General features: G+C 42.1%; 1 protein-coding gene across 8 annotated transcripts in view; it reads left to right on the top strand.

The window, feature by feature from the left end:
* agap1 (ArfGAP with GTPase domain, ankyrin repeat and PH domain 1) overlaps positions 1 to 17,713 on the top strand; it is a 193,508-nt gene that overhangs the window by 118,021 nt on the left and 57,774 nt on the right. For 5 of the 8 annotated variants that reach the window (XM_050065655.1, XM_050065653.1, XM_050065651.1 and 2 more), the window contains 2 exons: positions 7,938 to 8,042; positions 16,297 to 16,474. In XM_050065655.1, the coding sequence (XP_049921612.1) occupies positions 7,938 to 8,042; positions 16,297 to 16,474 (283 nt within the window). The remainder of the gene's footprint in view (positions 1 to 7,937; positions 8,043 to 16,296; positions 16,475 to 17,713) is intronic. The other 3 variants (XM_050065657.1, XM_050065654.1, XM_050065649.1) reach the window with 1 other exon arrangement.

The following is a 17,713-nucleotide window of genomic DNA, read 5'->3' as shown; positions in this document are numbered from 1 at the left end:
TCTAAACTTAGGTGCTTGTTCCTCAACCCATTGCAGCTTTTCCAGCGGCTTTGTGCTGTTGAACGTGGGTGTTTTTTAACAACTGTTTCTTCAGCAACGTTTGTGCCACACAAGACCTTTTGTGCTACTGAACGCTGGTGTTTTTTAGTGACCCCTCGCCACTTTTTCAGCAGCTTTGTGCGATTGAACGCGGGTGTTTTAAGCCAATAAGCAGGTAGTTTTTGTGCCTACAAACGTACAATGCCAACAGTTTTTTCTGGCAACTGAGTTGACTTATGACCCTTAGTGTAGACTCAAGAACGCACAAGACGTATTTGTCCATGTATTTGTGTAATTCCATGATGTAAGACTGTCTTTCATTTTAAGAAGACGAAGAACAAATATACCCTAAAAAGGTAACAATAAATCTGAGCAGTTGGAAAATGATTCTAGGAATTAGAAAGTATTTTCAACGACCTTTGATGAGGGGTCACTGTAGAAATGTAATTCTAAGGGGTCACAAGCCGAAGAGTTGTCGCCATAGTCGGTATGCAGCGTTCAGCAGGTGATGTTTACCTGAAGTCATGTAGCAACAGTCTCTTTCTTTTATTCCCTTTTTCCTGCCGTGATTAGACAAGGGAGTGTTCCTCTGCCCTGATCTCAGACTCAACACAAACACAACACACTCCTCTCCATCTGAGAGGATGATGGATGAGCTGCGATCGCTGCTCAGGCCGGATCAGATGGAGATAGAGGAGGGAGCGTCCGGCTTCCCTCCCACCAGCCGTCACCCCCACCACTCCGGAGGGTGACACCTCTAATTTAGCCTCCTGCTCTCTGGGGACGTCGAAGAACAAAAGGTCTCCGGCCCCCTTTTCCACATCGTCCCGGGTCTTTTCCACAGATAGTGCCTCCCCGTATCTCCTCTAACATCCGCTGTCACTCCCTCGGAGAGGCCCGGGGAGAGTCCATTGTCCGAGGAAAATAGGGGGGTGATTGAGTGATTAGAGAGTAGATTAGTCTGTATCAATGGACAGGCAGCCTCCAGGAGGAAACAAACCTTTAAAGAAGTTCCTTTATCAGACCGTTTCTTTCTTGTGGCGCTCAGATTCACACAAAGGAAGGTAGGTGTTGCTGTGAGGACGAATTTAAGGGTTTATTTTCGTCGTTTTTAAGGGTTTTACCTCGTCGTACAATCCACAACTTCAACAAGATGAAGGAGAAAGTTTGAGCAATGTCTCCTTCCCCATAACATCCGTGTTTCCATCCAACATTTCCCTCCTCTGACATGGTCTTTAATCAGACACCCTCAGGTATGAGCCCCGCGAACATCTTTTCGGATGCGTCGTCTAACGAATGACTTCATCTCTCGGCTTCCCCCAAGCTAGCGACCTTTTCTTAAGCACTGCGCCACAATACTTCACCGAGGCGCAGAAGTGTGTCAGTATGAGAGAAGAGGGAGTGTGTCCGGGGGAGTTTTGTGTTTTGGGGATCCATAACTCCATGCCTTACCTCTACCTGTGCCTCCTGTCCCACGTCACCACCTTCACTTGAACACAACTCTTTGTTTTGATGTTTGAAGACGAACCCACAGTTGTGAATCTCAGTAATGCCCTCGGATGTTTTCAGATGCCTAACAAATGACTTCATCTCCCTGCCACCCCCCGAAGCTGGCGACCTTTTCCTAAGCACTACCCCACAATACTTCACCGGGGCGGAGAAGTGCCGTGGGTACAGCGAGAGGAGAGAGTGTATCTGAGGATGTATTTATCTCCCCACATCTATTTTCCCATGTGGAGACCTTGTGAGCTGTCATGGCTGCCACCCCCCCACCCCCCCTCCCTCCCGAAGGTAAAATAAGAGGCGACGTGTGTGTGTCATGAAGCCCGGGGAGGTGAATAATGAAAGATATTACCCATCAGGAGGGTTTCGACGCGGCGTTCAATTAGCCTTCCCCTCGAGCAAACTGATCGCTTGTCATCCCCTGGATGGATGGCCAAAATTAATTTGCTGACGTCTCCCTCCCCAAATACCAGGTTTGGACGGGGAAGAGCAAGAAATTTTCGCTCAGCCGGTTTAGTCCAGGCCTCGACTCTCCAACACTGACCTCTCGTTCACTGTTTTCTTCAGTTTTAGATTTGGTGCGTAGGGTGCTAAAACTGGTGCTGTAAGAAACAGGAAAGCATCACACTCATCTCAAGTTCTGGAGATCAGTCCCTCAGAAACACTTGTGTGTAGCAGCATTTATTCATTCATTCATCATTCAAAATGTTTTTATGTTTTGTCAGGTTTCCTGCTGAGGTTGTGGCTCCGTGCAGACTTCATCTTCAGGCGTTGTAACAAACATTGGTTTCTAAAAGTTGAAATAAAAACAAAAGGTCAAATTCCTGCCTTCATTTTGGCTTCTAGTTTCTGATGTTTGTGTCTGAATGTTGGTGTCTGAGGTGATGATGACAGGACGTAGGTGATGATGACAGGATGTAGGTGATGATGACAGGATGTAGGTGATGACGACAGGATGTAGGTGATGATGACAGGACGTAGGTGATATTGGCAGGACGTAGGTGATGATGACAGGACGTAGGTGATGATGACAGGACGTAGGTGATGATGACAGGGTGTAGGTGATGATGACAGGACGTAGGTGATGATGACAGGACGTAGGTGATGATGACAGGGTGTAGGTGATGATGACAGGACGTAGGTGATGATGACAGGACGTAGGTGATGATGACAGGACGTAGGTGATGATGACAGGGTGTAGGTGATGATGACAGGACGTAGGTGATGATGACAGGACGTAGGTGATGATGACAGGACGTAGGTGATGATGACAGGGTGTAGGTGATGATGACAGGACGTAGGTGACGATGACAGGACGTAGGTGATGACGGCGCAACATAGGTGATGCTGGCATGATGTAGGCGATGCTAGCCAGAGGTGGGTGACCACAACAGAATGTGGGTGATGATGGCATGATGCAGGTAACACAGACAGGATGTAGGTTGTGATGGCATGACATAGGGGATATCCGGCTGATAGATAGGTATGTCATGTAGAGGGAAGTTTGAATTTTATTTTTAAGAATTCAATTCATTTTTAAAGAGAAAAATCAGAACTTTTAATTGTGAATTTATTTGGTGGAAAAATGCACGTACATTTTGTAGGAAGTCAATGGAGAGGCTGAGTGGGGCCTGACGGGATCATTCATATTTCAGAGGAGGGTCATCAGGAATGTTTACCATTAATCCTGATTAATTCTAATGGAAAGCTTCCACCTTAAACAGTCTTGGAATTTTGCAACCCTACTCACGTAGAGTTTTTCAGCCCGCTTGAATCAAACGTAGACAACCGAACAAAAACAGGAACCTTGGTTCAGACTCTTGAACTCTCGTCCCTTGATAATAATTAAATGTCCGTATAATCTCAGTGAGCTGCACCTCTGTAAATCTGTCCATTGATTCAGATTGATAAACTCCCATGAGTGTGTGCTGACCTAAAAAGTCTTAATTGACGACCGTCCGAATGTAAACGCACACACACACACACACACACACACACACACACACACACACACACACACACACGCCTGGAAACATGTTGCCGCTCGGTCGCTCACTAACAGGCAGTAATGGATGATCAGCTGGCCTGACAGCTGCACGGCTGCCGGCAGCTTTCACTTCAGAGCAGCAGGAAGCTCGTCAAGTCGTGTTTAGCGCACCGTGGGGAACCCCTGTTGTTGCAGCAACACACACACACACACACACACACTGATCTGTTTTACTTCCTCATGACATGAGCTGAAATTAGTGTTAATCACTGGGAACAACATCACTGACCTGACGAAGCTCCACGGACGTAAAACTCGACTTCAGAGTGATAATCTGAACGTTCTCTGGCCGTTACTGATCCTGAACACACCACAATAGGAACTCTTTTCATCTCGTATCTCGGATAATGTTGCAATCGTTCATCTGTACCTTTTCTGTTTAACACCACTTTAACGCACCAGACGTGTTTGTGACACGTTGGTTAAATGACGTTTAAACATCTGTATCATTGAATACATTCACGCTGGTTTGAACAAGCCGGTCTGCTGCAGTCCACGATATTGACCCGTTTATGACGTATTCTGTGGGCGGAGCCAAACTGGTGGCTGAAAGGAGACAGTGTCGTGGTGAAAAATAAACCATCATAAGAGTTGTAAAAACTCACATTCGTCAAACATGGATTTGTCTTATTGTCCTTGACTCATAGTTGCGAGGACGTTCCCATGTAATAAATTTAATGTAGAAGTAGAGCTTAGCAACATGCTAGCGTGTTAGCTAGCTAACGCTTTCTGCTTATTAACACCTTGATCATAACAAAGCATATTAACTGTCATCACTGCTTACGTTAGAAAGGACACCACAAGAAAGCCTGTACTGTGCGTTTAGATCAGTTCATCTGCATCCAGGCAGGGAAGGTGAAAGGCTCGCTAATGTTAGCCATGTAGCTAACGTAGCTACGTAGAAACAAACTGATCTACGACTTGTTTTCTTGTGGTGTCCTGTCTAAAATGGGCGATGGTGAAAGTGTCTATAATCTCTTAGGATCAAGGAGTTAACAAGCCGTCTGCTGTTGGATCAGTAGAGTCAGTGGGGTTCATCTTCTGGGGGGCCGTGAATGTCCAAACCGCTGCCTTTTACCATTTCATTGAATAAATCTTGAGATATTTTCGGTCAAAACTCTGACTCGCCCTTGGGCTGAATGAAAAGTTAGAGGATAGCCAGTTTCTTTAGGGTTCATCCTGTGGGGAACATGAACCTTCTTTCCTTTCAATCCATCCAATAGTTGTTGAGATAGTTCAATTAAAACCACGAATACAACCTCATGGTGGTGCTGAAGAAAAAATCAGTTGATCACAAAAATACGTACGGTTCATCCTCAGGGGAGCATAAATGTCTAAACCAAGACTCTTGAGAACTCTTTACGGTAAAAACTTTGACTTGCTAGTGGCGCTAAATGAAAAGTCAGAGGATAACCAATTTCTTTGGGGTTCATCCTGTAGGGAACATGAATGTCTGAACCAAATTTCATGACAGTCCATTCAACATTTGCCGAGATATTTAAGCTGAAACCAAAGTTGTTGATCAACCGACATGGCTGCTAGAACCAAACGTATCTTTATTATAACCGCAGAAATAACACGGCACCACACCAGAAGTTTTTATCGGGTCGTTTCAATCAAATTTGACTCTGTTGACGTTCTTTTGCGTCCGCTGTCACTGCGTATTTATTACAGGATGACTTGCCGTCAGACATCTCACCTCGTAGACTCTTTAGGAAGACATTTTGGACACAGACACTCGTCCTTTACACCACTCACTGCCTGCATTCGACTCCCCTCTTTGTCACTCTGAAGCGTCCCTTCTTGGCATTATGTCACCGCCAATTACACCAAATGTGCCGTCACTGGCGGCGAGGGGTCACCCAGGGCCTGCCGCTCTTGTCCCGCCGCCACCACCGACCAGCCTTAATGAAAGCTGAGCGGTCAGGGCAGCGGGGAGCAGGCTTCTGTCCATCAGCCGGTCTGTCCATCTCACATCTCACCCCCACTTCCTCCTCCTCTTCTTCTTCTTCAGTGGTGCCTCTGACTCCCCCCTCCCCTCCCCCCTTCGTCCCTTCACGGCTGGACTCTATTAATATCCTCTGTCGGAGTGTTAATGTTGTAGAGGTCCAGTGAAGTGACACGCGTGGCAGCGCGGCTGTAATTGCTAATCAGCGGACAGTTTTATCCCCCGCCGCCGCCACCCCCCCGCCTCTGCCTCTCTGATCTCCCTCTTTCTCTCCCTCGCCGTCTCTTTGACCTTCGTGCTCTCTCCCTCTCTAACCTAATGAATCCGGCTCAAATGAAGTGTGGGCGGGCGGCGGGCGGGCGGGCGGGCGCTCGGCCTAAACGGTCAGTCAGCCGCGGCTGATGTGCGTAGGAGAGAGGAAGTGAAACGGGGATGTTGAAACACGAGTCAGACGATTAAATAACTGCTGATTTCTCGCCGTTGTCCACTTCCTTTCAGCTCTGATGTTAACGTGTTGTTTTTTGGGGAAGAGACGAACTCTTTATTTAATCCATCTTCTGGCTGGAAGCTCGTTATCTTCGCTCCGAAGCCTCTGAATTAAATTCAGCTCCAGTGTTCACAAAAAGCTGAATCTAAGAATCGAGATGTAGGACACGCCGTCCAGATACTTTTGGCCACTTTCGGTCTAGTAATCTTAATCTTAATGTTGCAGCAATCTGTAATATTTTAGGTTTCACACGATCATGAAGTTCCTGGAAAAGTTATGAAATCAGAAGAACTGTTGTCCAGGCCTTTGAATGGTTTGGAATTCATAGACTGTTTTGGAAAAGTTTTGAACGTACATTGTGTAGCGTAGCGTTTCAGAGTTGGAGAGAAAATGTTGCACGTATTTTCTGCTAACAGGTGCTGAAGGCTCGACTGTGGCTTCGAGTTCATGTAGCTGGCGTTAGCTAGAGCCTCCAGTCACAGTGTGTCCTCTGCCTGACTCCGCACCGCTACAGACCACCTCGCCGGGACGAGAACAGGCAGCAGCTCCGGCTCCCTGCCAGATCAGCAAACTTGCTGCTGTTACACGAGTTAGACCCGCCACTGGATGCACTGAGAGAGTTCAAGCTGCTGCAGCCACTAACCAGAGGGTCTGTTTCCAGAGCTGCTGCCTGCTTTGGCAAAAATGTCCACATGGACTCAAGAATAAACTTACTTAACGTTGGTGGTCAAGGGCCAAAGGTCAAGATAATGAGTACCCGTCCCTCTCATCCTAGTGAACACACAATCTCAAGAAGGCCGTGAGGTAGTTTCTTTAAATTTGGCACAAATGTCTTTTTGGAATCAACAATGAACTCATAAGAATTTGGTGGTCAGAGGTCACTGTGACCTTACATTTGTCTCATGCTTGTGAATGGGATATCTTTAGAGCGCCTTGAGGGAATTTTCTCAGATTTGGCACTAACGTTCACTTGGACTTAATGAGGAACTCATTGGATTTTGATGGTCAAAGATCAATGAATTCACCTTCATGTGGTATTTAAAGAGCACCTTGAGGGAATTTTGTTTTTCGAATTTGGCGCAAACATCAACTTTGAATCAACAACGATGATTAGAAATTGGTGGTCAAAGGTCACTCTCAGCTTACGTCCGTCTCATTCTTGTGAATGTGATATCTCCAGAGCGCCTTGAGAGAATTTTGTCAAATATGGCACCAACTTCCACTTGGACTCAACGATGAACTGATAAGAATTTGGTAGTCAAACGTTAAGGTCACAGTGACCTTACATCCGTTTCATTCTCAGGAACGCGATACTGCAAGAACACCTGGGGGGAATTTCTTCAAACTGGCACAAACGTCTACTCGTACTCAAGGATAAACTTGTTAAAATATGGTGGTCAAGGTCTTTGAGACCCTGTCCATCTCATCCTCATGAACACAATGTCTCAAGAAGGCCTTGAGGCAATTTTTTTTTTCAAATTTGGCACAAACATCATCTTGGAATCAACAGTTAACTCATAAAAAGTTGGTGGTCAAAGGTCAGTGGGGCCTTGCATTTGTCTCAGTCTTGTAAATGTGATATCTTAAGAGTCTTAAGGGAATTTTCTCAAATTTGGCACAAACGTCCACTGGGACTCTATGACTTAACTAATCAGAATGTGGTGGTCGACAGTCAGACATGTTTTTTGCCATAACTCAAGAATTAATTGACAAAATTGAACACAAATGTCTGACAGGATAAAATAATACAGTGATGATATTTTGTATCTCAAAGGTCAAGGGTCAGTGTCACTGTGACATCATAATGTTTTTACATGACATCATCAGGAACAGAAGAGTTTGTGTGTGTGTGTGTGTGTGTGTGTGTGTGTGTGTGTGTTTAACATATTGAACGTGTCGTCTCCTGTCTGCAGGGCATGCTGCTGAAGAGGAGCGGTAAATCCCTCAACAAGGAGTGGAAGAAGAAGTACGTGACGCTGTGTGACAACGGACTGCTCACCTACCACCCGAGTCTGCATGTACGACCTGCACACACACACACACACACACACACACAGTCATTACAAACCCTCTCTGATTGCTTATTAGACTCCAGCGCTCTGCCAGCCTGCGCTGACCTCCATCTATCTGCTGCTCTTCATCTCCCTCCTGTATGTGTGTGTGTTTCCAGACACCACTTGGCCATCATACTCACACACACACACACGTATACACACACACACACACACGCACGCACGCACAGTGTTGATGGCTTGTGTATTAATTAGGACTCGTCATCTGTTTGCCCACGTTGGCGTTGATGATGTGAATATCAGCTGTAATGTCTCTGCTAATTGCCCCGGCTCTCTGCCCTGTTGGCACAATATCCTGCCCCGACGCCGCTTTATTATCACACACACACACACACACACACACACACACACACACACACAGAGTTTTTGGTACTGAGTTTCTCTCTCTGTCTTCTGCCTCGTATCGATGCTAGGAGTGTCACGTTCAACAGATTTTCTCCACTGACTTTAACGTAAAGACATTTTTTTTTTATTATTAAATAATTTAAATAAAATTTAGTTTACATGTTTTTTAATATTAGTTTGTTTTTCCAGTTTCCCATTAAATATAAAATAAAGTGTCACGAGGGAAACTGTTGTACAGCAGCTGCAGCACAAAGTAGGAACTCAATGAACAAATCCAAAATACACACAACGCCAAAAATCTATTAAAAAAAACAAAAGAGTTTAATCTGTTAAATTTGTTAATAAATTTCAAGAAAACCCTTTAATTTTAATGATAACCACAATTTTTCTGAGATTTTCAGAGTAAAAGTCCAGTTAAATACTTTGGAACAACCTCCCATTGAATGACCAGTTGGCAGAACTTTACAGGGACATTTTTTGGTCAATTCGTGTCACGTTCTTGAGCAAAAATGCCAAATGTTTTTCTGTGTCTTATGTCACAGTAAATTGAATATATTTGACAAATTAAGATTTTTAAATATCTTGATTTGGCTCTGAGGATTCGTAAAGTCATGTAGCAGTTTGAACTGATGTGATATTGTTTTTAGGATTAGGCTTTTTGTGCCTGTTTCTTTACCTCCGTTATTTATCAGTGCCAATTTACAGAAAAACAAATGTACCAATTGTCATGTAACGTGTTGGAAGGGTGTTGCATCGGCCAAAACAAAACCCATTAAAGTTTGGAATCACAGATTAATACACAAATTATTTTTCTCTTTCGTTACACTCTCCGATTGGAGATTAGTTAATTCATGCGCTTTGTGTTGAAGTCCGTTCACCACTAACTGACAGAGAATCAGAGCGTAAGATAAATGAAGGAGTCGAAACTACGGAAGCAAATAAGTGACAGAAATATTTGAATTTAAACACTTGATACTTAATATATGAATTCATATACGACTAAATTTATAGAACTGAAATATTTTACCTTGAAAACCGTGAATTTATTTGTTCTGAATTCAACTCTTTGAAATTATAAAGTGAAATATGCTAATTTGTACTTTCTTTTTTTTTTGTTCATAAATTCATCTTAAAAAATTCTACATTTATTATTGAAAAAAAAAAAAAGAAAGAAAAAATTGGTCCAATTCAGATCTAGAATTCATAAAGAACATCAGTCCATTTGATTGGTCAAAACATTCAGTATCTGTCGCCTGCTGTGGCCTGAGGAGCCTGGATGTCGCTTATTGAATTTTTTCAACTCAAAATTTTTAGATCTTAATCTGGCCAATCAAATTTGAGCAATCTGAATCAAAAACCTTTTTTCTTTTTTTTTTTTTCTTTTGAAAGTTGAATTTTTGGATCCCAATTTGAGCAACCTGGAACAAATTTGTTCACTTATTTTTATTTTTATTTTTGAAATTCTCAAAATTAAATTTTTGGATCTGAATTTGACCAAGCGAATTTTAACAATCTGAAACAAATCCGTTTTTTTGTTTGTTTGTTTGTTTTTATTATTATTTTATTTTAATTCTGAAAATTGAATTCTTGGATCAAATTTGACTTAGTGAATTTTAGAAATCTGATCTTTTTTTTTTTTCTTTTTTTCTTTTATTTAATTTCGAGAGTTACATTTTTGGGTCCATATTTGTGGGGGAAAAAAATGTTGTCCTTTTTCCCCCCCAAATTCTGAAAGTTGAAGTTTTGGATAGAAATTCGTGAACATTAAAAAAAATGTTTAAATTTAAGTTTTAAAATTGCAAATCAAGAAATTTCACATTTTGATTTTAAAGCCGTGAATTCACAACAAATAAATTTAGACACAGTTCTCAAAGTTAAATAATTCAGTGTTGTGAATTAAGTAATCAATATTTGTCTCGTATTTGTTTCCATGACAAACATGATTTTCATTTTGTTAAATCTGCTGATTTTTATTTTCTATAAATGAATCATATGTTTCGTCCATTAAATGTCAGAGAAGTGAAAAATGTTTCGTTAAATCAATCACGTTAAAGTCACATGAGACAAAGAAACTGAGACGTTGAAGCAGCAGCAGATGTTTATTGATTTATCGATTATTAAAACAGTTATTTTTCTCGCCGTCAGCTGATGAACTTACCATCTTCAGAAACATTAAATCAGCTGATGAATAACACACAGAGGTTTAAACCTCAGAGGGTTCGGTGTGTTTGAGCAAGGCAGCTCTGCAGCCTGCAGGTCGTCGGTTCGATTCCCCGCAGAGCCGAGAAACACTTCACCAAACTGCACACGTCCGTCACCGATCAGAGCAGCTGATGCAGGAAATTAGTGTTAAAACTCATCACTTAACACATCAACACACACTCATGTGTAAACACACACACACACACACACACACACACACACACACAAACCCCCTCCAGCACCAAAAAGCCAGTTTCTTTCTTTCTTTTTTTTTTCTGCATCTGCAGCTCGAGCGTCAATTAGCGTGTTTGCGGAGGCTAATCGAATGAAACTCAATCAGCGCCGCTAATTGCCCGACTATGTGCAAAGAAATCACATTAATGCCGCTAATTAAGTGGATGGCAGTAGATGCCACCTAATTGGCAACAAAAGTCTCGTCCAAACTGAAGAAGACGAAGACGGAGCCAAAAAAAAAAAAAAAAAACACCAACAACCGGGCGAGAGAGAGAGAGAGTGATTAATCAGCTGGATTCTGAGAGGAGGCTGAAATCATCTCAGACAGGAAACAGTTTGTCCGCCTGCAGCTGTGGCTTCAACATCGTATCCAACACCTTCTGCTGTGGCCCCGCCGCTTCAACATCGTATCCAACACCTTCTGCTGTGGCCCCGCCCCCCTGCAGGTGAACGCTGTCTGTCATCAGATTAATTATGACACTGAACAAGCTGAACTAAAGGTCCACTGACTCTTTCTTTTTAACCCTGTGTGTGCAGTGTGACTGTTTAACATATATTTAAAAAGATTGGAAATAAAATAAAATTAGGAATATTTAAAATATCTAAAAAAAAAAAAAAAGAACATTTATAAAAGGAAAAAAATAAAAATAAATAATAAATATCTGGTTTAATTACTGTGGTGTTTTGGTGGAGAGACAAGAAACATAAATATAAAATAAAATTAAGAAATATATTCAAAATTTCTTATTTTTTTGAAAATCTGTGTACAATGTCAGTTTAAAAATAAAATAATGAAATAATAAAAATAATCATACGAATAAATGAATTCACAGCGTGTCATTATCTCAAAAAGATTTTAAAATTATTTAAAAAGAGCAATTAAAAAAGTCAAATAAAAAAACAAGATAATGTAAAAAAAAAAAAAAAAATTCTTAAATTAAATAAAATAAATAGAATCAATTTTAAAAAGCCATTTTAAATGTGACAGGTGAAATAATATGAAAATAACAAATTGTTGATGTTTAATCTCATTCATGGATTAAACTTAATTCCTGTTTTACCACCTGTTTACATCTCTGCATATTTCATACCTTTAATTCCAGTTTATTCACGCTGCACTTCCTGTCCACCTTGAATATGTTTTATTTTATGATTAGAGTATAATTAGCTCCGTGTTTTAATGCCTGACATTTAACATTTTGTTGATATTTAAGGTTTTTATTTGTGCACATGACGATAAATAACGTTTGTCTCAACACAAACTAAAATAAATAACCTTTTTAAAAACAGGATTTAACGACTGCATCACTGTGAGCAGGGTGTTCCTAATAAACTGGACACTGTGTGGACATCATCACACTAAACTCTGCGTGTTTGCGTCCACTCTGTCGTTCTATCATTTTTACACCTCCGTCACCGTCATCACTTCCTGCTTAATGTTTCCTGTCTGCCCGCCGAGCTTCTTCTTCTTCTCCTCCTTCATCTCCCGCCGTCTCTCCGTCCATCGATCGTCTCTTTTTGGACGCACACGCTCTGTATGGATTCACGTTTCCCTCCACGTCAGCAGAATCCAGCTCTCTGTTCCTGTCCCATTTTTCACACTGACGCCGCCACCGCCGCCGTTTATGCATCCATTTATACACACACACATTTACATACGCACTCATGCATGCACACACACACCACCTGCTGTCGGTGTGTTTGGTCGATACACACATCCGTCCTGGACGCCGCTGCGTGGCGTGGACGATCGGGCCGATGATGAAAGCTCCTCGATGCAAATGGAGACTCAATTACCTCGGTCAATCTGTCGGAGGGGAGTGTGTGTGTGTGTGTGTGTGTGTGTGTGTGTGTGTGTGTGTAGGGGTTTACCCAGCGGGCCCCTGGCTCGAGGGCTCTCCGGTGGCTTGTTAAGACGCCGTCGAGAGCACTTGGCTTTGAATTGGCCTTTTGTCAGCCGAGCTGCCAGAGGCAGGCGGGACACACTCACAGAGAGTGTGTGTGTTGTCGGAGTGTGTCCCTGCAAGTCCATCGTTGTGAGGACCAATTAGAGTGTTCGAGCTGCAGAGCGAGGACGTTGTCTTCGGTCCTCGCTCCTCTATAAACGGCTGTCTGAGGACGAGGAGCTGGTTCGGGTTTAAAGTCGTAATTAGGTCCAGGTTAATGTGTCCTCGCGTCCTGACGAGTGGACAGGTGTTTGGAAAACACTCGTTGCCAGACATTTAGTTTTATTTACTCTTAAAAAAGTTTGGACTTCTGTAATCACTGACAAAACCTAAACCTGAACCAGTACGTGAGGACCAGCAGACATTTCCTCACTTTCTAATAAATCCATACTCTCAAACTGTTGCCTGCCAAAATGTCCCGGATCTCCAAAAATCTCCTTCAACCCTAAGGACATATTTCTAAAATGCCCTCACTTCCTCGAACTCAAAGGCCATATTTTCAAAAGTTTTTGACTTCTAAAAGAGTCCATATTTTAAAAGTCCTCACTTTCCAATAATTTCTTGACTCTCCAAAGATGTCCTCACTTTCTAAAAATGTCCTCTTTTTCTAAATCAGTCTTCACTTTCTAAAATGTCCTAACTCATACATTTGGAATGTCATACATTTGGAAGATGTCTCCACTTTCTAAAAGAAAAGTCCACGTTTTAAAAATGCCCTCACTTCCTCGAACTCAAAGGACATATTTTCAAAAGTTCTTGCTTTCCAAAATTTCCTTTCTTTCCAAAGATGTCCGCACTTTATTAAAATTCCTTGCTTTCTAAAACAGTCCATGCGTTAAACAAAGTCCTTGCTTTCTAAATATATTCTTAAACTCTAAGGATTTCTTTCTGAAAATGTCCTGAGTTTCTCAGAATTTCCTCACCTTCAAAAACAGTTTTCACTTCCTTAAAAATTCCACGTTTTAAAAATGTCCTCACTTGCTTCAACTCTAAGGACATATTTCTAAAAGTCCTCACTTTCCAATGATTTCTTGACTCTCCAAAGATGTCCTCACTTTCTAAAAATGTCCTCGTTTTCTAAATCAGTCTTCACTTTCTAAAATGTCCTAACTTTAGGAAGATGTCCTCAGTTTCTAAAAAACGCCGTCACTTTCCAAAGGTGTCATACATTTGGAAAAGATGTCTCCACTTTCTAAAGAAAAGTCCACGTTTTAAAAATGCCTTCACTTCCTCGAACTCAAAGGACATACTTTCAAAAGTTCTTGCTTTCCAAAATTTCCTTTCTCTCCAAAGATGTCCGCACTTTATTTAAATCCAGTCCAGTCCATACAAAGTCCTTACTTTCTTAATATATTCTTAAACTCTAAGGATTTCTTTCTACAAATGTCCTCACTTTCTAAAAATATCCTCACTTTCTGAAAATGTCCTCAGTTTCTCAGAATTTCCTCACCTTCAAAAACAGTTTTCCAGTCCACCTTTTAAAAATGTCCTCACTTCCTTAAACTCTAAGGACATCTTTTAAAAGCCCTCACTTTCTAAAAGAGTCCATATTTCAAAAGTCCTCACTTTCCAATAATTTCACTTTCTAAAAATGTCCTCGTTTTCTTAATCGTCTTCACTTTCTAAAATGTCCTAACTTTCGGAAGATGTCCTCAGTTTCTAAAAACACCGTCACTTTCCAAAGATGTCTTAAGTTTGGAAAAGATGTCTCCACTTTCTAAAGAAGTCCAGGTTTTAAAAATGTCCTTACCTCCTGCAACTATAAAGACATCGTTCTTAAAGTCATCATGATCAAAAAAAATCCTCATTTGTCCTCACTTTCTTAAAATGTCCTCACTCTCTCAGAATCACCTTCTAAAATAAAAGTCCACGTTTTAAAAATGTCCTCACTTTCCAAAGATGTCCTCAGTTTCTCAAAATGTCTTCACTTTCTAAAAATGTGCTCACTTTCTTAAAAAATCTTCACTTTTCAAAAATGTCTTTACTTTCTAGAGATGTCCAAAATGTCTTCACTTTCCATAAACGTCCAAAATGTCTTCACTTTCCATAAACGTCCAAAATGTCCTCTGTGTCCTGTCTTAAACGTGCTGGTCCTCACAAAGATAGCAGTCCAGTGGTGGATTTAATCCGGCCCAGCAGGCGGTGCAAGCTTTGTTTCTCCTTGTCTCCTTTATGTTGAAGAGGAGGCCGACCTCCCACAATGCCCTGCTCCTCTGGGGTCAGTGCTGACACTCCACCCGGCTCAGAGGGGGAGCGGGGGGTGGATTTAACAAGCGCCTCTCGTCCGTCATTAACACCTCTACTTGTGTTTCCACTCACCTCTCTGATCCGGAGGAGAGCTCATCATCAGGGGGCGGTCCAGGCGTCCGGCGGCGTTCAGGTCGTGTTCCGGGCGTGTCGGCGAACGGGCGGAGCCAATCAGAGCCGGCGTGGTCGGCCACTTCAGCGCCGCTTTGAGGGATTAGTGCGGCTTTGTTTCTGTTGTATAATATTGGGATTCAGCTGATTTATTATCCGGATTTATTAATCCCCTCCCCCCACTGAGCAACACACTCGTCGTGAGCAACGTTTTTTTTTTTTTTTTCCTTTATTCTTTAATTTTTGTTAAAACTCGTTAAGTGATGTCATCAGAATTCAGGGCCTTAAATGGTCGTTCAACAGTTAAATCGTTTGTCCATTTACATCTCTAATCACACAGACTGTCCTCTGATTGGTCAACGGCTGCTTTTGCTTTTTACTTTCTGTCATCTGTAAAAGAATATACTCTGTTAAAACAGGTAAAATCCACGTGAACCATTTTAACGAGGTTAATAGTTTCATATCTGTCTCTGATACATCCCATAATAACACCAGACCGGTTTTCAGCCAGAGAGTCAATATTCAAAGAATTCTGTCAGGACAAACGACGGCGCTTTAATCCAATAGGTTTTTAGTTTTCAAAGTTATCCTCACTCTCCAAAAACTGTCTCTAGTTCCTAAAACTGTTCTTACCTTTTAAAGATTTACTCACTTTCTAAAAATGTCTTCACTTTCCAAAACCTGTCTTTATTTTCTAAAGCTGTGTTCACTTTCTCAAACTGTCCTCGCTTTTTAAAATTGTCTGCCCTTCTTAAGATGTCTTCACTTTCCAGTAAAAACGTCCTCAGTTTTCACTTTCTAAAAAGTCCATGTTTCAAAAATCTCCTGACTTTCTAAAAACTGTCTTCCCTTTCTAAAAATGTCCTCACTTCCCAAACATGTCCTTACTTTCTAAACATGTCCTCACTTTCTGAATCAGTTTTCACTTTCTAAAAAACCCACGTTTCAAAAATCTCTTCACTTTCTCAAAATGTCCTCACTTTCCAAACATGTCCTCACTTTCCAAACATGTTCTTACTTTCCAAACATGTCCTAACTTGTTAAAAATGTCCTCACTTTCTAAAAACGTCTTCCCTTTCTAAACCGTCTTTGACCTTCCCCCTCCTGTCCCTCAGGACTACATGCAGAATGTCCACGGTAAGGAGATCGACCTGCTGAGGACCACGGTCAAGGTGCCGGGGAAGAGGCCGCCCCGCGCCGTGTCCACCTGCGCCGCCGTCCCGAGCCCCAAAACCAACGGTCTGACGAAGGACATGAGCAGCATGCAGCTGGGACAGACTCCAGGTGAGAGAGGTCAGTGTCCCCTGAAGACTCCGTCTCATACGTGTCAAACATGAGGCGTTAAAAATAAAACCAGGAAGTGTGTCTGTGTATTTGAACATTGAAATGAATGAGAGTTTCTGTGACGTAGGGTTGGACTACATGTCCCCGCGGCCCGGCGTCACGTCCAGGGGTCGGCGTGGAGGAACAACCATCAGTTGACACCGACATGAGAACATTTATTTTTTAATCAGCACTAATTGCAGCTCTTGATGCCTCATCATAAACACACGCGTGTTTCGTCCTCTGCTGAATATTCAAAGACGAGAAAGGAAAAAAAAACGCATCCTTGAAACACACAGAACGCTTCTTTGCACCTGAAGGAAGACGTCGTAAAAAACAAAAGGTGCAGGGAAACGAGCGCTCCTCGGCGCCGCACATAAAAGCAGGTCTTATGAGGCGGTTAAATCAAACACACACTGGGATCCAGGAGGCCCGAGCTAATAGCATGAATATTCAGTGAGCCGTACTCCATGTACTAATTATTGTCATGAATATTAATGCAATCAGAGTCCTGGCTCCGCTCAGCCAGCACCAAGAGATGAGCTGTAATGAGAGGAGGAGGAGGGGGGGGTGAATCACCCGGCTGTTGGAGCGAGCAGCCTCTTACTAACTCAAGGGTTTGATTTAAGCAGCCAGCTTGTAATGTAAGAAGCTGCCTTTTATGTGCCTCTGTGTGTGTGTGTTACACAGCCGACTGTGTTTGGACTATGGCTGCAAAATGCTGGGAATATTCGAGGTGGAAACTTTCCGTGAATTATTTGAACTACAAATCTTTTATAGAATTCTCCAAAATTCCAAGCTTCACTTTCCTCTGAAAATATCTGGAAATTTAACAGAAATGTTTCCAAATTTAACCAAAAATTTCCCGACTCTTTGTGACCATATTTTTTGGGGGAAAAAAATAAATAAATAAGTTTACTTTTAAAAGGTTTCTATTTTATGTCGAAAAATTTATTGAAAAATTAAAAAAATAAAAGATAATGAAAATAACAGAGCTTAAAGGGACTGTCATCATCGGGGGGCGGTGAGAGTCCTCACATCACTTGCAGAGATCCAAGGGGAGAGGAGGTAGCAACACAACTCCACCTAATGGAGGCTGACGGCGCCCCAGATTCAAACGTCCAAAAACACATAAATGAAACCACAAAATATCTCCATACTGCTCGCTTGTGCGCGAGACCAGCGAAAGCACGTGAGCGCGGTGCCCAT

This window comes from Epinephelus moara, chromosome 16 (genome assembly GCF_006386435.1).
Source record: "Epinephelus moara isolate mb chromosome 16, YSFRI_EMoa_1.0, whole genome shotgun sequence".
NCBI lineage: Eukaryota > Metazoa > Chordata > Actinopteri > Perciformes > Serranidae > Epinephelus > Epinephelus moara.
This window is presented reverse-complemented; position numbering and strand designations above follow the sequence as displayed.